A 20,556-nucleotide genomic window follows, 5' to 3' on the forward strand; every position below is an offset into this window, starting at 1 on the left:
AGAAAAGCTGAAGAAATTAATACTTGATATAAAATCTATTTAACTAATTTAATTAGATTAAAAAAGTTAGGTAAGTTAGTTAATTATAAGAAATGTGATTCATTTTTCTTAAAATATCATAATCATCTTTTTTAATACTCTCTCTTCTTTTTCTACTTGATTATAATTAAAACAGTATCTATAAAAATAATTTTAAAAAAATTGATAAATATTATAAATGAGTTTTATATTTAACACTAAAATCATCAATTTAATAATTAGGTTTTATATTTATTAGCGATGAGTATTAACTAATGGAATGGAAAAATAACATTGTGCTTTCATGTTGGGTGTAAAGATTCAGGTCCTTATTCTAAAACCCAAAAAAAAAAAAAAAATTCTTAATCCTTTTCCGGGTAGATTGGGTCGATCCCCAACATTTTTCTTTCATCCCCAGACCCGAGCCTGAAATTATCAAACCCAAAATCTCCTGCCACAAAGTATTACCTCCGACTAAAATATAAAAATTAATTAACTAATTTAAAAATATTAAAAAATTAAATTAAATTAGTTATGTGTAATAAATAAGTGTTATTTTTCTTAAAATATCTTTACTAATCAAATATATTAGTTAGAACTATTATTATTAAAAAGATTATTTTGAGAAAAAATATATAAATATGAGAGACAAAATAGATTAGGATCTTATATTTACAATCAAAATAAAAGTTAAACCAGATCTTATATTAAGTATCGGAGGTAGTATATATTTTTTGCCACAAAACCTAATAATTTTTTGCCATTAAATACAAACACTTCTAAATTTAAATATTCACTAGTCACGATATAAATAAATAGCATATTCCACTAGATTCATCTTTAGTGTCAACGCATTTTCTACAATCAACAAAACTCGGGCTTGACAAAGCGTTGTTTCTGTAAATCCTCCTGGGCCCCTTGGTCAAAAAAACAAACATCCTCCTGGGCCCCGCACCAAAGCAGCGATGGGCCCTCAAGGCCATTGAAGACTTTACATACCGAAGCACAGCGCGTTTAAGGACAAGTCAAGAGTCATCAATATTTCCTTTGTTAGTATGAATTCTTGAGACAAGCATAAGAGGCTGTGATCATTTCTCAATAAAAACAAGGCATTGTCAGCTCAAAAAAAAAAAAAACAAAGCATTGAACGAAGAGGAGATCAAACAATCAATAGCAGTTCCTCTAATTCTTAATATAAGAGCTATTTAACTAATTTGATTAGATTAAGAAAGTTAGGTAAATTAGTTAATTATAAGAAGTATGATATGTTTTTCCCAAAACCCTATAATCATCTTCCTTAATATCCTCTCTCCCTCTTCTACTTGATTATGATTAAGGGATTATTTATATAGGTAACTTAAGAAAAATTGATAAATATGAAACATAGGTCTTATATTTAAGACTAAAATCAACTCAATAATTAAGTTTATATTAAGGACAGGAGGAGTACTATATTTCATTTTGCCCAAAAGCAAAAAACTTTTCTTTGTTTCATTAATTATTCACCCCCTTAACAATTGTATTATCTGCCACTCTCTAAGTTTAAAGCTTTAAAATTATCCTATTTATTTAACCATGTTATTTGGATTTAAAAAGTTGGGTGTTATTCCCTCCTGTTCAAAATATAAGTTAAATTTTATTTATTTATGTTTATAAAAAAAACTAGCTAAAATCAGTTTGAAACAATCAATATATAAGTCATGTTATTTTTTTAAATATATCCTTATTAATAAAAAATAAGTGAAAGATGTACTGAATAAAAAAAAAGTATGAGAATAAAATTTTTTAAAAAAACTCATTAAATGTTTAGATAAAAATAAATACTATCTTGTAAAAAAAAAAAAACCCAAACACCTCTCACAAAATTTAGTTTATATTTTAATTTGACAGAGACTATTAAAAGTTGTCAGATTTTAACTAGTATTCTTTTGGTCCTATTTATAAGGCATTTTCAGTATGTTTCGCACAGGCTAGAAAAAACCTTAAACTTCATTAACTCTCCTTTAAAATTTAATAACTTTCCAACTTTATCCCTATTTAATATATATTATACCTCATATAAACAAAGTCAATATAATAATAAATGGGGGGTAAAATTATATATTCATATAAAAAATTTCTTTCAGAGTCCTATAAATAGGACCAAAAATATCTTCTCTCTTTACTTTATAAATAGAAGCAGGGGAGTAGCTAAGTGCTATTAAAACTTAAAAGTTATCACCTTTACAGGAGAATTTCAGGGTAGGCCCACAGAAGCCACGTAATTCCCAATAGGTACCAAAAGATTGTAAAATTTCAGTAAAGTATTAAAAGGCTAAAATGAAATTATGCTTCAATATTACATTGCCAAAATGCCTAACATTTAAATTAGACTAAAGTTCTCCCGTTCCGTCTCTACACCGTCCTCGCCGGTGACCCGCGACCCTGACGACCTCCTTCTTCATTTGAAAAGGCGTCCTTTTGCTTTGTTTTTCTTCCATCTCCAACGTCAGATACAGAAAAAATAAACCATAAAAAACCAGATTTGGAAAGCAAAGATCAAACTTTGTAATTTTCATTGGCTTTGCGAATTGTTCCTTTTCCCTCCCCAACACATCTAAGAAAACAAGTATGAAAAAGTAGGTTTTGAAACACAAAAACCGGATTGAAAAAAAAGAAAAAAACAAAGAACAGATCTGGTGCAGTGACAAGCCATGACAGTTTGCTAAGAAAGGACTAAGAAAGGAAGATGAAGGTGAAGGCAGGTCGAGCAAACAGAAGATGGTGACAAAGAGAAAGAGAGATGAAGGAGAAGCTTTTAGCGAGGGGGAGAGGGAGGGAGTCCAAGGATGTCACCAACGAAGAGAAAAAGGCTACCAATATCGCCCGTCATCAACAGTAATGGTGCAGAGAAGGAACTTGTCTTTTGAAGGGAGAATTTTAGTACAACTTTCCTTTTTAAAAAAAGAAAGGGGATTCTGGTATTTTAATATTGAAGCATGATTTCATTTTGGTCTTTTAATTCTTTATTGAAATTCTACTCTTTCGGTCCTTGATATAGGACCCAATTATTAGGTTGGTTTTGATCCTAAATATAAGACTCATTTATCATATTTATCAATTTTCTCTAAATTACCCCTACAGATACTCTTTCAACCATAATCAAAGAAAAGAGGAAGATGAGATATTAAGAAAGATGATTATGGTGTTTTAGAAAAAATGTGTCATATTTTTTATAATTAACTAACTTACCTAACTTTCTTAATTTAATCAAATTAGTTAAATGGATCTTATATTAAAGATTAAAAGAGTACAATCTTTTGGGACCTATTGGGAATTATGTGGCTTCTGTGGGACTGTACTGAAATTCTCCCCTTTTACTCCTATCATTGGTCATTATTTTTTTTTTTTTTTTAACTGAATCATTTATAACCAATTCGTTTTTAAATTTTACACGAGATGCTTACAAATTGTATTTAATTTCACAAGCATGTGGATTAAAAAGTTCATTAAATATTTCTGTTAATTGAATATATCATTTTTATACCTATATTTATAATTATTAGAGTATATTAGACATTTTATTTCTTCACGTTTTTAATATTGTAGTTAGTTTGATATTTAATTTGGTTTTAAATATAAACCTATTTGAGATATTGTCAGATACTAAATGAGGGCACTCCTCCCAGTAGGAATTAGAACCTTGGTTCACCACGTTATGCAGAACTAGTTCTGGATTTAATCCTTATTGGTTGATCAGCTAGCACTTCTATTAAAAATATGGTTAGCCGATCTTTTTAGCAACTCAAAAGAAGCTTTTATTTTCATTTCTTGCTATCTCACGGAACGCACGTTATGGTTAACTGAAAATTGATCCCGAACCAAAAAAAATGTTTATTATTAGAATTATAAAATAAGATTAATATGCATTTAGATTGTTATCTTGTTATTATATCTAACCAAAAAAAATCGTCTCTGCATTAAAGCGAGAGGAAATATTTGTCATTTTATGCACATTTCTCTCCTTTTGTAATCCTTATATAAATGAAAACAGTAGCTGTTGTTTATATGCACATTTCTCTCTCTTTGTAATCCTTATGTAAATGAAAAAGTACCTGTTGTTTTATTTCAGGGTTAATACAATTCTAGTGTTTTAAGTTTATTTTTATTTTGGTTTTAATTTCTCAAGTTTCAAACCATATCTTTTGGTCCCTCAAGTTTCTTTTTATTTAAAATACCGGTTCCTATAATTTAATAAAAACTTGAGTCATGTTGTTTCTTGAGAAATCAAAACTTATAATTTGAAATTTGAGATACTAAAATTAAATTGCTAAATTTAAGGAATAAAAAATTATACTCTTTCGGTCCTAAATATAAAACTCACTTGGGTTTTATATTTAGGGTCGGAGGATTATTAATCTTTTATTTTATATATAAATGATGATTGTGAAAGAGTAGACAGTGTTGTAGATTTCTGGTTAAAAAAAAAAAAAGACAGTGTCATGAAGAAATTTATGATTTGAAACTTGAGATACTAAAATTAAATTACTAAATTTAAGGGATAAAAAATTATACTTTTTCGGTCTTAAATATAAAATCTACTTGGCTTTTATATTTAGAGGCGTAGAAGTATTAATCTTTTATTTTATATGTAAATGATGATTGTAAAGGAGTAAACAGTGTCGTAGATTTCTGGTAATAAAAAAAAGACAGTGTCGTAGGTTATCCGAAAGAAGAGAAAAGAGTAAAGAGTGGTGGGGAAGCGTCCAAGTCGGCACCCACATTCCTCCCTTACGCGGTGTTCCATTCCAATTTCCAAGCAATTTTTTGAGTAAAAACAAACACGGTTTTGAAGCTGCTACGATATGTTTCTTTTCATGACCTAGGCATGTCGACGTCAACTCAATCATAGAAGTGGAGTGTGTTAATTATATATGATATAAAATGAAATAAAATTTATATTCCATTTCCTGCTTCTATTGTTTTATCTGCTTTCTCAGATATGTTATGTTTATTTATTTTTATTGATGCAAAAATTCAAATTTGTAAAATTAGTTGTAGAATCTATTGACTAAGAATTATTTAGAATGATTTATAAGTAGCTTTTCAAACATAATTTATAGAATATGATAAAAATTTTATCTCAACTTACGTAAAAGTGTTTATAAATACTTTTGTAATGTTGGTTTATGTCATTGATATCACACATACAAAAGGAGGAAGCTTCTTTCATTACTGTTATTAAAAAAAATTGTTATATTAAAATAAAAAAATACAATACAGAAAACACAAATAATGTATACAAATATGTACATGTACTAGCTTATCATGCTATGATATCTCCAATTTTAGTTTTTGAAATTTAAAATAAATAATCATTTTTTATTTGAAAATTTTGATTTAATTTTTATCCGCTTAAAAATGTTTATTCGCTAAAACTAAAACAAAATGAGTTTAAAATTATAATTGTTTTTTTGTTGGTGTCAAAAAAGGTAGCTTCTGAGTTAAGCCACCACGGAAGTACGCAGTCAGTCAATGCCTTCTACTATTGCTCGCACTACAAATAGCGAAGGCGTCGCGAAGGCGAGCTCCGAGCACCCTTCACTGAAAGCCTCTCTCCCTCTCTCTCTCTCCCTCTCTCTCTCTCTCAAGCTTCAGCTCCAATTCTCTGCTTTTCCATTTCGTAAGCTTATTGTATACTTGAACTAACAATGGCGAACCCAGGTCCACTGCTGGAATTTATGCCTGTGGGATTTAGATTCCGCCCAACAGATGAAGAGCTCGTGGATTACTACCTGACCAACAAATTGATCGGTGAAGATTTCGTTCTCCAGATTATCCCCGAGGTTGACGTTTGTAAGCACGAGCCCTCGGATTTACCAGGTATAACTCCGTTCTAAATTGGAATATGTGTGTGTGTTTTTCTTTTAAACTTGTGTGCTTTAATGATCTCATGCAGTGGGGTTTGATTTTCCTCTTCTTTTCTTTGTCTACTTGTGCTGTTTTCAGTGTTTTCGAAGATCAGGTCGGATGACCCAGAATGGTTTTTCTTCAGTCCTCGCCATTACAAGTACTCTAATAGTACTCGGTCTAACAGGGCAACATCGCGTGGCTTCTGGAAACCCACTGGCAAAGACAGGGACATCAAGGTTCGAGGCACCAACAAGATCATCGGGGCCAAGAAGACTCTGGTTTTCTATAGAGGTCGTGTTCCTCATGGCGTCAAGACCAACTGGGTCATCCATGAATATCAGGCTTTAGAATTTCCTGCTGACAAGGTAGGCTTCATAGAATAGTAAGCTCAGGGATTGGTGGGCATCTGAGGTGTTTGGATCGAAATGCTTCTCGGCATTATCAAACATCAACGCTTCCTTAATTTAACATTTTGCGCTTACGTTCTATGACATGGGTTTTTTGGGTTTCAAAATTTCTGGTTCTGGTAGTGGTTACGACTCACGACTCTAGCTACTGGAATACCATGAGAAATTATTGTGTTTTACTCTTTTTATGGCTCAATTTTCTTTACATCACAGTATTTGATTGGAAATGTTTACCATTGATTGCGTGGTAAAACAGTCAATACCAAAAATATTCATTTTTTTACTAGGCGTATTTCAGATGTATATAAGTCTTTTTTTTTTATTATTATAATATATGTTATACGATATGAAACTAAAAAGAAAAAAAATGACAGGATAATTTGTATATATCAACCGAGAAAATCAAGATATGGAATATAAGTTCAATACCGATTATTCTTTTACGGTTCTTGCCGTGATTGAATTGTTCAGGCAACAAGCTTCCCGACTTTGAAGGATGAGCTTGGTTTGTCTTGGCTTTTACTGTGCTTTGTTCTAACAAATGAATGCCTGATCATTCTTCCAAATTTTGCAGAGGACCTTTGTTCTATGCAAGTTAATGAAGAAACCTGAGAGAGCAGAAGGGGGAACCGATGCATTAATCTTTGATGAAGGGGAGCCGAGTAGCAATGTGCCTTCTGACCTTGAAATTCTAGCAAGTGGGAGCAGAATCCCGGATGTAAGCAAAAGAATTCTTGGACACATTGAGAGCTAGTTCTTCAATTATGCATAGTGTGTTAAACATGCTGAGAACTAACAATTGGCTTATATATGTGTTTTAGGTACCCTCTTCGCCCTCAATCAATCTGGATTCAATTTTTCAGACACTACACCCAGCAGATGAAGTTGACACAGACTTCTTATCTCTTTCTCCCATAGTCAATGGGCAGGAATTTTCTTTCCAATTTTCCCCAAGGCTCAATTCCTATACAGGAAATGACAACAGCATTGTAAACTGGAATTTACAAACTACTGAAGAGGAAGACAATGCTGACGTGTTCATGAATTCAATCTTTGCCGATGATGAGGAGGAGTTGGAGCTGTTTGAGGAGGAGGTGGACCTGTCTGTGAACGAGGGAAGGAAAGATGCTTTTGTCCATGGGTTCAACCCCTCTCAACCTCTGAGAATGGTGCACTGTGAAAGCAGTGACACAGATGCAGAAGTTGTCTCTGCACAGGTAAAGATACATTCTTCTAATATTATTGGAACTATATCTCTAATATCTCGTAAACAAAACATCGTTGTGTAGATTAAAATCATTGAGGGCATTGTAGTGATGTGCATTTCCCAGGATTATTGCTACAATATAAATTGATTTTCTCCTATAGCTTCTGAGAAGCGAATGAAATTTTAGCTTGGAGTTAGCGTTGTTATTCTGCTATGCCCTGTGAATTACTTATTTCTGGCGTATTATACTCCTCCGGTCCTTAATATAAGATCCATTTAACTAATTTGATTAGATTAAGGAAGTTAGGTAAGTTAGTTAATTATAAGAAAAGTAACACATTTTTTCTAAAACACCATAATCATCTTTCTTAATACCCCATCTTTCTCTTCTACTTGATTATGGTTGAGGGAGTATCCATAAGGGTAATTTAGAGAAAATTGATAAATATGAGAAATAAGTCTTATATTTAGGACCAAAACCAACTCAACAATTGGGTCCTATATTAAGGACCGGAGGAGTACTTCAGAAGCACACTTCTTTTTATTGGGTTTTCTTTTTGGCGACATGAAGAATTAACACCATCTGTATATTCTCTTTGGAAATTGTTACAGTATGGCTATATTCCAGATACTTCGACCAAATCTAATAAATATGATGGTCCAAGGGGTGGAATCATGCTAATTTCAGAGGTTAACAGCTCTGAACCTTCTTCGAACCAAGAAGCAAAACAAGAGAAAAAGGGCAGATCCTTTCAATATGACGTGGACTCTTCCTCTGGGGACTCGACCCCTGCTAGACCACTCAAGATCAATCGGATAAAGCTTGCTAGCTCTGCTTCCACTCTAAAGACGTGCAAAACCCAATATCGACCAAGATCAGCCAGCTCTGTGTCACTGAGACCTGGGGCAAGAAGATCTCAAACACATAGGAAGATTTCAACCAAAGAGGCATATAATGAGGTGAGAAAATCAAATTCGGGTCCTTAAAATACTTCAGGGGATGAGGTAGAGATAGGAAGAATATAGTGGGTCTTACTTTTGTTGAGACTCGATATTCTGTTCCTATCTTGTCTAAGGGAGTGTTTGGATAGAAACCAAACCATGGTTTCAGAAGTGTTTTTACGGATTACGAAGTAAATATGTGGAGGAGGTTACCTCGTTTTGCGGAAAAATACTTCTGAAACTACGGTTTTGGAGCACCCAAACAGGCCCTAATTCATCATGACGAAATATTTCAGAGGATCTGAATTTGTGAAAATCAAGCTGCACTTTGCAAGGAAAATGGAGAAGCTTGTCTCGACAGGGTTGCTTCATTTTAGTGAAGTATAGAAAGATAGGAAGAAAATAGTGGGTCTTGCTTATATGGAGTCTAAATGTGCCGAAGCTAGACCCTCTATTCTTTTCCTATCCTTGTCTACTTCATTATCTAAATTTGAGAAAACCAAGCTGCACTTTATGGGGAAAATGCAGAGACTTGTCTTAACAGAGATGATTCATCTTGTTGAAGTATAGGAAGATAGGAAAAAAAAAAATAGTGGGTCTCACTTAGGCCTCTACATGGGTAGAGGTGAGACCCACTATTCGGTTTCTATCTTTCTCTACTTCATCGTGGTGAAGTTCTTCAAAGGATCTGAATTTGAGAAAGCCAAGTTGTGCTTCGCTAGAAAAATAAAAATGCTTGTCTTGACAGAGATGCTTCATTGGAAGACAACCTTATTTTACCTTCTTGTTGATATCCCATTCTCCATATGACGTATCATGCAGGCTCAGAAAGAAACACTGGAGTGTTCAAACAATAATAAGAGGGAAGCACAGGTTACTGATAAAAGAAATACTTCAAAAGCCGCAAGCAAGGAATCCTCTGGTGTCGGTCGGAGGAATTCTTCCATTCAACTGGAGACACCATCAAGCCAAAACCTTAGTCCGCCATTCGTATATCTTGGCAATGTTGTTATAGGGCTTTTGCTGTTTGTATTCATTATTTGGGAAATGCTATCATGTGGGAAGCTCTGTTAATGCCTTCCCGCTTGGAAGAACTGCTTTTTCAATGGCGTGAGTAATCTGAAGCGCAAGCAGGCGGCAACAATCAAGTTTTGAGGTGAAGAATGGTTTGTGGTCGTTACCCAGGAAAATACTTTTTGTCTTATCCAACCTAAGCAGCCTTGTTTTTCCAAGAGCAAGCATGGTATTATGTAACTTTTATGTACAAGTGTGTTGGTGTAGCTCTGTGTAAAGCCAATAAAAGCATCCCTGTAAAGTGCTATTTGTAGTTTGTGCGTGGAATCAACCTTGTGCAGAATCCTAACCGATTTGGTGTGATCCCTGGCCAAATTTTTTTAGGCCGTGGGATGGGACTTGGGAGGACATTGTATGAGGATTTGAGATCTGATAATTTAACGTCTACGCCAAAACCAGAGTTCCTGGTTTCTTACGACATTCGACTTTTTATTATTCTATTAACATAACATACGCTCCATGTGTGTAGACTGTAGACTAACTTGAGAACTTGCAGTCTGGGGAAAGCCTAGTAGAAGTTGATAGGCTAATTAAATGGGATAAAACTGTAAATATAAATATAATAAGTCGTTATTATCGTATTTTACAACGAGAACATAAACCTAATTTTTTATATTAATTTTTTGCATGTAATAAATTAGTTACCGTTCTTAATATAAAAACTAGTTAACTAATTTAAATAAATTAAAAAATTTGTTAAATTAGTTATTTGTAATAAACAGATGTTGTTTTTTCTAAAATACTCTTGCTAATAATCAGCCTATTTGGTAAGGCATTTTGTAGGGGGGAAAAATAGTTTATAGGTGTGATAAGTCAGTTTGCAAATTTAGGAGTTGTTTGTCATAACTTTTAGCCAATTTAACTTATGGGTTAAAAGCTGCTTTTTAAAACACAATTATTACAAAAGCAGCTAAAACTTACTTTTCTGGTTCTATTTATACGGTATTTCCAACATGTTTCACACAAACCAAGAAAAATCTTGAACTATATTAACTCTTCATTAAAATATAACACTTTTTTAACTTTATCTATATTTAATATATACTTCTTTAAAAAAAATAACTATCTATACTATAATAAATGAATGACAATATAGTAAATTCATGATAAAAATTTAATGAAGTGATTTATAAATAGAATAAAAAAAAATCTTCTCTCTTTACCCTATAAATAGAACCAGAGGAATACTTGTGAATTATGTAAAAATAGCTTTTTGAAATTAAAAGATATTTTTGCCCTTATGTTTATGTTATTTTTATGCTTCTCTCTATATATTCTTTGTACTTCCCAATCAGTTGTTAGTTATTTATTTTTAATATTCTCTCAAGTAAAAATAATTTTTAATAATTTTTATAGTATTTTTAATTTTTAATATTATTTTTAATTTTATATTTACATAAATTACAGTATTACACAGAGTATATTATCCAATTAATTATGTTATATTATTTGGTTTGAAAATTTTTACATTAGACTTCTGATTTAAATATATCTTATTCATTAAATATAATTTTTCCTATTATAATAATTTAAAATGTAAATTAATATTTTTAATTATTTTTTATTATTTAATAAAATTCATGTCCATTTTGATCATTCTACAAACTAAACTTACTTATTCAATCATAATCCAAACAATTTTTTTTTAAACTTTACAAGCTGAGTTTTATGAAAGTCGATTCAAATATAAATCATATTATCCAATCTAATTTTTACTCAAATAAGTTACATTTTCTACCACTAATTGAAACAAACCAATGTGTGTTAACTATAACTGTCATTTGCTAGTGAAAAAAAAAGATAAAAAAACTAGTCAAAAGTTAGAACTATCATTTGATAAAACATTTAACATGTGCAACAGTTATAAAGATTATATTAAGAAAAAATAAATAAATATGAGAGACAAAGTGAATTAGGATATTATATTTAAAACTAAATTAAATCTCAAACTAGTTTTTATATTAAGAATTAGGGTTAGTACCATAATATCCCTGCTTATGTTATTCTTTATTAGCCAGAGACCCTCCCATGGGCAAATAACAATAACAAAACAACATTGCGGGCAACATCTATTTCGTTGAGGTAATTAAAGGAAATTTTCATATTATTTTTTATTTACCAACATTTAAAATAATCCCTTTATAAATATTTTAAAGCCAAGAAAATAACATACTAATAAAGCATTGAGAGCTAAGGATTTAAACATATTCCGCGGTTCCTTAAAATTTTAAATATCAGAATAATGAGCATAAGCTTCTATTTCAAACTTCTCAAAAGAAGCTTTCAAAAGACTCTTGCTTTTTCAGATCATAACAGGACATTGATCATCAGGAAGTGGGGGGAAACATATAATAGCAGACTGTGCTTTCACGCTATGGCCAAAAAGAAAAAAAAACAAAAAGTCTGCTTTCATGTTGCAGCTATCCTTTTTTCCTTAAAACATGCAAATTCGCCTTCCAACTCCATTTTGACATAAGTATGGAAGCATATCAGATATCTTGCAGTCCAATTTTGAACATTGAAATTTACCTTTTTTATATGACATGTACTTTCAAAATATTTTAATCATTTAAATTCATGGCTATTGATTGAAAATGTAATACCCAAGCCAAGCACATTAAGAGAAATGGAATTCATGATTTTGACCAAATCTAAGAAATTAAATCAATTATTCATAAAAGCTTTAGACGAAAGTTAATGGCTCGTGGCCTAGTAACATGAAAACTTTTTTACAGGTAGGAGTTCATTTCTCACTCCTACCTCAAGTTATTAGTGTTTGCTTATTTAATTAAGAGAAAAAATAAATACCAAAATTGAACTTAGTAAGGTTGGACCACCATGGAAATAATTTCAGTATCATTTGATAGAGTAAATGAGTAATAGAATGATAGAATGAGGAAACATGGACACAAAATCCTTTATAGCACCATCCCTGCTTGCCAGAATCCCTTCAATATCTCCAAATATTTCAGGCCAGCCAAGAACATATATAGAGCTCAGAGCCTGCACTTTCTCTGAACAGAACACACAACAAATCCTGACAGAATAAGAAATGTGTATCAAGTAAAAGCTGACACAATGATCTCGAAAAACTACAATTACATAAAATTGGTTCCATGTCTAGCACAGGAAGTTTGAAAGAGTTGGCTTTACATTTGGAAATGATTTTTAAGCATGAGAGGCAAAGACAACTTGGATGAAAATAAGGTCCTAAAAGAAGGAGCCGAAAGTGAAGCTTTTTATTTACTATGGACTGACACACCATGGGTTAACATATATATATATATATATATATATATATCTGTGTGCAATATACTTCTGCAATATTGTGCAGGCCTCCATGGCTAGCTCTTCACAGTTTGAGTTTGCAGTGCCATCAGCTTTAGGATGCCCCCTGTTGCAGCCAGAAATGCCTCCATATGTGCACTGTTCTTGTGACCTTTTGTGGGCGTTTTCAATGGGAGATTGTGTCTTTCACAAAACAGTGAAACTAGCCTTAATATTTACAGACCACAAAAGCATGAATATATGAAAAGGCAGTCAAACCTTTTAAAATGTGCTGTTCTTACTTATACAAACCCCACGTCTGCCAGGACAGGGCTCATAGCCATATGTCTATAGGCTCCTAAACAACACCTACATGAAAACCTTAATAAGAAAAATATCATTTACACAAGTTGTTTATGATCATCAAGTCCGGTCCAAGTTTGTCGTGTACTTTTTGTAACTTCCCTCTGCAAATCAAAATGTTATATGAGTCAAAGTTGCTGAGTTTCCATTAGAATTGCCATTGTAACTATGATTATATGATATTATAGAGGAAAGTGGTTTAAAAGTGCAGAAGACAGGTTCCAAAACTTCTTCATAGTTGCCGCACAATGCATACTTAAACATAGGTCAGAACAATCCTATTCATCTCCATTTGGCTCATGTGTATTACTAATAGTTTGACGCCTACAATAATCCGCCTAAGGAAATTTGGGAAAAATAAAATGCAGATGAAGTTCAGTATATGACTCCAGTGTTTATTTATCTGATCTTACAAAATGGTAAAACTTAATTATGTGAATTTATGATTGGAAAAACCGAAAAAGTGATGGTAGAAGAATTTTACATAGATTAGAGCTAAAACCCACTCAACAAATCCATATTAGTGAAGAGTACCGAATAAATTGTTATTTTTTATTAAAAGGAAAAAGGTGATAGCTTATTAAACACCGATCCAGTAACTAGATTCTTGAGGGTGGGAAAGCTGGATTTTAAATTGAAAATCTTTCTGATGGTGGTGGTGGGGAACATGACAAACCATCAAAAAGAAAAAGACGCATGAGAAACTGACTCAAAAGATTCGATTTTTGACGAGAGGAAGACAGGAGTCACAGGGACACTTTGCGATGGGTCGATGGTCATGGTGGGGTCAACATATGTATAAAAAGAGATTGGCCATCAGCCCTTGACGTGTTTTTAGAAATTAATTCACAGCAGTGTTCAAATTTTCGTATTTTCGGCTTTTTCTTTTCCTGTTTAGGACTTAAATTAGTCTATCTTTGACGAGACCTGCAATAATTAATGAACATGACCAGACACTATTGGTCTTCTTTCAAGAAAGATGAACCCTTTAGTCAAACAAAGCGCTGCAATAAGATCAATTGAACTTATGCATTATCTCAGAAAAGTGGTTCAACAGATGCTGCATTTTGCAGAAACTCGCCCCAAAAAAATGGTGCTTGTAAAGAAGAATTGAAAAACAAAAGCAAAAATGTGGGAATAAGACATGGAAAAAAAAGTCTCATTAATGTGTTACACGAAGACTAATACAGATCAGATCACATGCTTTTTTTTTTTTTTGACCGGAATCAGATCACATGCTTGGAAGCTCATGAAAGACTAATATGACTGGTCCTTGAAACTGTGCTGAGCAGTGAAGACGCGTGAGGTTTCATGATGGTTAAAAGACAGAAATCTGATCGAGACTCGCAACAGAATGGGATGGAAACAAACAAAAGAGATAAAGTTGCAACAGAGAAATCAAAATTCAGGGTCAAAACCTGAAGGAAGGAAGGGAGGAAGGAACGAAGGAAGGAAGGGAGGAAGAAGGAGGAAGTCTCCATCTCAGAAAAAGGACACGGGTTGACTGGTGGGTCCCACACTTGATTACGTGTCCAGATATTACAAGTCCTCCTACAGACCTTTTACTGCGCGCATGACGTTGTCTATCCCCACTAACGTTAGTATTCCTTACGGCGAAGCTTCTAAGATTATTCATTACGCCACATCAGATTGTTCATCTATTTAATTAATTTTAAACTTCATCCTTCACAAAAATATACTGCATCATTTATTAGTTACCCCTTTTATATATAATTATATATATGACCCTATGATTCGTCCTTCGTTAAAAAAAATAAGATATAGCTGAACAATGCATGATACTGAAAATAGATACAAATATCTACCTCATTTTTATCTGTTTTAATTTCAATTTCACTATCTCCCCTTTATAGCGAGCTGTGACTGCGAGTTATGCTTACTTAAAGTGACCAACTTCAAGTCTCTTTTCCTCCATTGTATTGTTTCTTCCAAACAAACAACTCAAAGCTAATTCGTCTCCTTCAAATTCTCCGCTTACCCCTTTGAGAAGTTTATCAGATTATAGTTGAGAGCCAACCATGGTGGACGCAGCTCCTCTGCAACAAGATATGCCGGTGGGGTTCAGATTCTGTCCGACGGATGAAGAGCTCGTCGGTCACTACCTCCACCACAAATTGATGGCTGATGATCCCTCCATCCACGACACCATCCCTGAGATTGAGGTTTGCAAGTACGAACCCTGGGAATTACCAGGTCTCATAATCCAAATCCTCGATCTATACGTATCCTCTTTCTACACACCAATATCTGTCTTTCTTTAACAATCTTCATGCTTCAATCATCTTATGATGCTCTGCGGTTTAATGTTGCTTCTTCTTATTATTATCCGACAGCTGCTGTTTCGTCGTTTTCTCTGAACAAGTCGGACGACCCAGAATGGTTTTTCTTCAGTCCTTGCGATTACAAGTACTCTAACAGCACTCGGTTTAATAGGGCAACATCGTGTGGCTACTGGAAAGTAACCGGAAAAGACAGGAAAATTAGGGACCGTGTCACCAACAATAACATTGGGATCAAGAAGACTCTTGTTTTCTACCAAGAACGTCTTCCAGGCATGAAAACTAATTGGATTATTCATGAATATCATCATACCCTTTTCCTTCCGAACCAAGTAAGCTTCTATTCCTTGTTTAGTTCAAGCTAGGTGCATGGAAAATTTGTTCGTTGACACGCCACATGATGAGTCTAAATGTTTATCACTAATTTTCATGGGGGTCATCACAATTATTTGATTTAATTTTGTGTTGCTCTATCATTCTTTCAGATTATCTATGCTCTGATTCTGAAAAATGGATACTTGAATTATTATTCTTCCATGTTGCAGAGAACCCATGTTCTATGTAAGTTATTGAAGAAAACAAAAGAAAAAACGGATGATGAGCTGGTTTATGATAAAAGGGAGCCTATCTTTGTTGAGTGTGAAAATCAAGCAAATGGGTATATGATTTCAGGAGTAAGCAGACAAATTCTTGAGCTACTGATAAATATATACTGTTCATATAGTCATATATATGCTAGCTCGTAAAGATGTGAAACGCAATGGGAACTAACATTTGATTTATGTATGATTTAGGTTCAATATATCTCACATATGGATTCAATGATTCAAACACCGCCTGAAATGGACTCAACCACTGAGATTTCACATGATGAGTCCGAAGAACTTGATTTCATCAATTCATTCTTGAGGTCCACTCCAAGTATGGATGCTCCAGAGTAATTGGAAATGGTAAGAATATCGTATACGCATTCAGACATGAAGAAAAGGAAACTACTTATGTTAAAGGAAAAGGAATTTTGGTGTGTATCTTTTTTCAATATAATGTTCCAATGATTTCGAGCTTGTTCGTAGACAAGGTTTAGTTTATATAGCTAGCTAAGTTGGCTTGTTATAAGTTGTGACCTACTTTGACATTTGATTGTAATTCAGTTCTTAGATAATTTTGATTCGGTGTAACTAGATCCCTTCAAATAAATTAGATGCTAGTAAATAAACGTGACAGTATGTCATTTACTACATCTTCTTTGTAAATTTTCCCATTACATGCTTGAAAAAAATCTCAATTTGTTTAACTTCTAACATATTTCAGCCGCCAAAAAAATTAACTTATTTGCATATCATATTAATGAATTAATGAATAATGAATATATAAGTATTCTACAAATTTCACTTAGTAAAACCTATCTGAGGATTTTTTTTTTAAGAAAAGTTATTTTTATTATTAAAATATTTTTTTGAAACTATATGGTATATTAAATAAGGGTGGATTGTAATATTGATTTTTGAATGTGAAACTGTATATGGAAAAGGGGAAATAAGCGACCCCAGAAGGATACTCTTACATTGTGTAATTATTTTCCATGAACCACTGAAATGAGAGAGGTCACATAACAAATCCTAGCGGGGAACCTAATAAACCGTAATAAAAAAGAGCATCAGAAAAGACAGTGGGGTCTATACTTCTAGAATATGCTCCGTTTTTAAACTTTGATGGGCTGATTGGTGCTATGGGCTTTCCTTGGTTAAAAAATGACAGGGGTCCAAACTCGTAGTTCCAGCAGAAAAACAAAAATCGGCCTCCAGTTTCTTCTGGTGGCGGCGAGGAGCGGGATCCTGGAAACCCTAGAAGGAAGTCCCTTCCTATTTTAGCCGCTTCTCTATTCTCTGCTTTTCATTCATTCTTCCTCCTTTCCTTTCGCTTTTTGTAGCGTGGAATCTGTGCATGTTGCTTCGTTATCAGGCAGCAACAAATCCAGCGTCGAATGATTTATGATACTCTTTACTCTTTGTTTATATGGCGTTTGAATTTTTCTCCCTCTTCTACGCCCTATTATGCTTTCCTAGCGTTTTTGTGGCATATTCGGATGATTTATGATAGGTGCTTCTTCTTCTTCTTCTTCTTTTTTAGGCACCCTGTTCAGCCTACCGGGTTGGAGCAATACGGTCTTGAATCTTCTTGGTCCCAATGACATTGTTGGTGTCCTAATACTCGATGTTCCTGGAATTTTAGGGCACAACAATGTCATTGGTACCTAGAATATTCTGTAGTTACCTCTTCTGCAAGCCCGGTAGGCCTTCTGCCTTGACAAGAATGAAACTACGACGTTGATTTGCTTAAGATTGGTCACAAGAATTGAAGGGATTGTTTATATTGTCATTTCTTGCTTGATTAACATTGTGTCTTTCATGTGATTGTAAGCTATAGCATGTTATTGCAGCATCAGTTCTGTGGGAGTATGATTAGTGGTTGTCCGGGCGTTGCAAGTTTAATGGCTGTTACTGGAATTCAACGAACAATTGTTGCGTTATGCCCTAGTATTGCCCTACCTTTTCAATCTGCATTGTTTGGTGAGAATAATTTTATCAATAATATCCGTGAGAGGAGATAGATGTCCCAGAAACTTGGAGAATCCTGTCATAACAGAGGAGCCGATGCTTCCTTTGAAGAAAGTGTTATTGCCTTATATCCCATGCCCCATATGATGCATTCTGCTAGCGCAGAAGCAAACATTAATTAGTGAAATCATACTGTAATCAGAAAAAAAGCTTAGTGGGAGGGATTGAAGCCTAATGATAGGGTTTCTTTCGTTCAGTAGGGAACACCATTAAACCGAAACCTTGTCCCCAATCCTATACTTTATTTGCAGTTGTCAGGTTTCTGTTCATAGTCACTGTCTTGGGTTATGAGTTTTAGAACTTTTATCTTGATAAGATACATGGGTTGAGTGACGGAAGTGATACAATCTCACTACAGCTTTCTTATGTAATGAGGATTTTGTAGCTGTTCTGATCGTCTAATGTTGCCGTGTCATCTTATGTTCTGTGTGATTAAAATGTTATGATATAACTAGTGTTGTTGAGTAATCTATGCGGGTGAACCGTTTTTATGTAGTAGGCTTAAAAGTTTTCTTTGAAGCACTGTTGAAATAAAAAAGGAGCCTATCTGCTGAAGGAAACATGTGATGTTGTCCATAATTTTTGTTCGTATTCAGTAGGTTCCTTATGTGACCCCAAAAAAACAAAGGTCCAGGTCGGATATTATAAGATTATTTACATGTGGCGCCATCAAGCAGAATTATCAAATGTATTAGTTACTCACTACTTCTAAGAAAGTTTGGAATGAAAAATTAGTCCAGATTACTAGTCCAAGTTTTCAGAGGGCTCATCCGTATGATTTCTGGAGTAAGCAGACAAATTCTTGAGCTACTGACAAATATATATTGTTCATATAATCACATGCTAGCTCGTCAAGATGTGAAACGTTATGGGAACTGATATTTGATTTATATATGATTTAGGTACAATATAACCCATATATGAATTCAATGATTCAAACACCGCCTGAAATGGACTCAACCACTGAGATTTCACATGAGTCCGAAGAACTTGATTTCATCAATTCTTTTTTGCGATCGACTCCAAGTATGGATGACCCGATCCAGAGTAATTGGAAGTGGTAACAATATCGTATATGCAGTCAGACACGAAGAAAAGGAAAAGGAATTGTGGTATCTTTTTTCAATATAATGTTCCAATGATTTCGAGCTTGTTTGTAGAGAAGGGTTGGTTTGTATAGCTAGCTAAGTTGGCTTGTCATAAGTTGTGGCCTACTTTGATAATCCCTTGTAATTCAATTCTTAGATAATTTTGATTCGGTGTAATCCAATCCCTTTAAGTCAATCCCTTCCAGTAAATCGATGCTAGTAAATAAACATGACAGTATGTCATTTATTTGAATCAGTTTTAGTGCACATTATCTTGATGAAAACTTTAAGTTTATTGAATCTGGATTATTTGTATTTGATTTGAACGGTTTTAAATTTAAAATATTTAATTGTTTTTAAATAGAAAAATTATTTTTTCAAAAAAAAATTGATACTTAAGATATTATTTATATTTCAGATTTTATACATATTAAAATAATTATTTTTAACAAATAAAAATAAAAAAGAAATTAAATCCAGACAATTCAAATGAAATATGAACGATTCAGATTCGATGAGTTTGAGGTATTCATCAAAGTGAGAAGCATCAAAACTAGTGACAATACATTTTTTTTGTAAATTTTCCCATTACACGTTTTAAAAAAATCTCGTTTGTTTAACTTTTAACATATTTCAACCACAAAAAAAAAACATATTTGTATATCATATTAATGAATTAGTAAGTAATCTGTAAATTTCATTTAGTAAAACCTATCTAAGGATTTTTCAAAAATAAAAAAGAGTTATTTTTATTATTAAAAATATTTTTTGAAACCACATGGTATATTAAATAAGGGTGGATCGTAGTATTGATTTTTGAATGTGAAACTGTATATGGAAAAAGGGGAAATAAGCGACCTCAAAAAGATACTTAAATTTCATAATTATTTTCCATGAACCAGTGAAATGGGAGAAGTCACGCAACAAATCCTAGCGGGGAACAGAATAAACCATAATAAAGAAGAGCATTAGAAAAGACTGTGGGGTCCATGCTTCTGGAATATGCTCGGTTTTAAACTTTGATGGGCTGATGGGTGCTATGGGCTTTCCTTAGTTAACAATGTGATGGGTTGTTCAGCCCAAAAATGACAGAAGTCCAAAGATGTGGTTCCAGCAGAAAAATAAAAATCGGCCTCCTGTTTCTTCGGGTGGCGGCGAGGAGCCGGACCCTGGAAACCCTAGAAGGAGGTCCCTTCCTTTTTTAGCCGAATTTCCTATTCTCCGCTTTTCATTCATTCTTCCTCCTTCCCTTTCGCTTTTTGTAGGCGTGGAATCTGTACATGTTGCTTCGTTATCAGGCAGCAACAAATCCAGCGTAGATGGCACACTAATACTCTTCACTCTTTGTTTATATGGCGTTTGAATTTCTCTCCCTGTTCT

General features: G+C 33.4%; 1 protein-coding gene and 1 long non-coding RNA gene across 3 annotated transcripts; both read left to right on the forward strand.

Moving 5' to 3' along the window:
* Positions 1 to 5,579: 5,579 nt before the first annotated feature.
* LOC114711984 (uncharacterized) lies at positions 5,580 to 16,700 on the forward strand. The gene is made up of 12 exons (XM_028896438.1): positions 5,580 to 5,880; positions 6,007 to 6,275; positions 6,892 to 7,035; positions 7,139 to 7,534; positions 8,137 to 8,484; positions 9,289 to 9,537; positions 9,822 to 9,947; positions 12,875 to 12,968; positions 15,223 to 15,384; positions 15,525 to 15,802; positions 16,016 to 16,144; positions 16,265 to 16,700. The coding sequence occupies exons 1-12, from the start codon at positions 5,709 to 5,711 to the stop codon at positions 16,409 to 16,411; spliced, it is 2,514 nt and encodes an 837-aa protein (XP_028752271.1). The 5' UTR covers positions 5,580 to 5,708; the 3' UTR covers positions 16,412 to 16,700.
* Positions 16,701 to 17,272: 572 nt separating this feature from the next.
* On the forward strand, positions 17,273 to 19,457 carry LOC114711976 (uncharacterized). Of its 2 annotated transcripts, XR_003737184.1 has the most exons (3): positions 17,273 to 17,324; positions 17,601 to 18,874; positions 18,991 to 19,457. It is a non-coding gene; the product is annotated as an uncharacterized LOC114711976 (long non-coding RNA). The 2 variants fall into 2 exon arrangements; XR_003737183.1 differs by lacking the exon at positions 17,273 to 17,324 and having other exon boundaries at positions 17,444 to 18,874.
* Positions 19,458 to 20,556: the final 1,099 nt, after the last annotated feature.

This window comes from Neltuma alba, unplaced genomic scaffold (assembly GCF_004799145.2).
Source record: "Neltuma alba isolate B1F8T4 unplaced genomic scaffold, ASM479914v2 tig00011324_pilon, whole genome shotgun sequence".
Taxonomy (NCBI): Eukaryota; Viridiplantae; Streptophyta; class Magnoliopsida; order Fabales; family Fabaceae; genus Neltuma; species Neltuma alba.

Coding starts and splice junctions, on each gene's coding strand:
- LOC114711984 (XM_028896438.1), top strand. CDS start 5,709: ATGGCGAACCCAGGTCCACTGCTGGAATTTATGCCTGTGGGATTTAGA. Junction 7,036..7,138: donor GTGGGAGCAGAATCCCGGAT/GTAAGCAAAAGA, acceptor TATGTGTTTTAG/GTACCCTCTTCGCCCTCAAT. Junction 16,145..16,264: donor ATGGGTATATGATTTCAGGA/GTAAGCAGACAA, acceptor TGTATGATTTAG/GTTCAATATATCTCACATAT.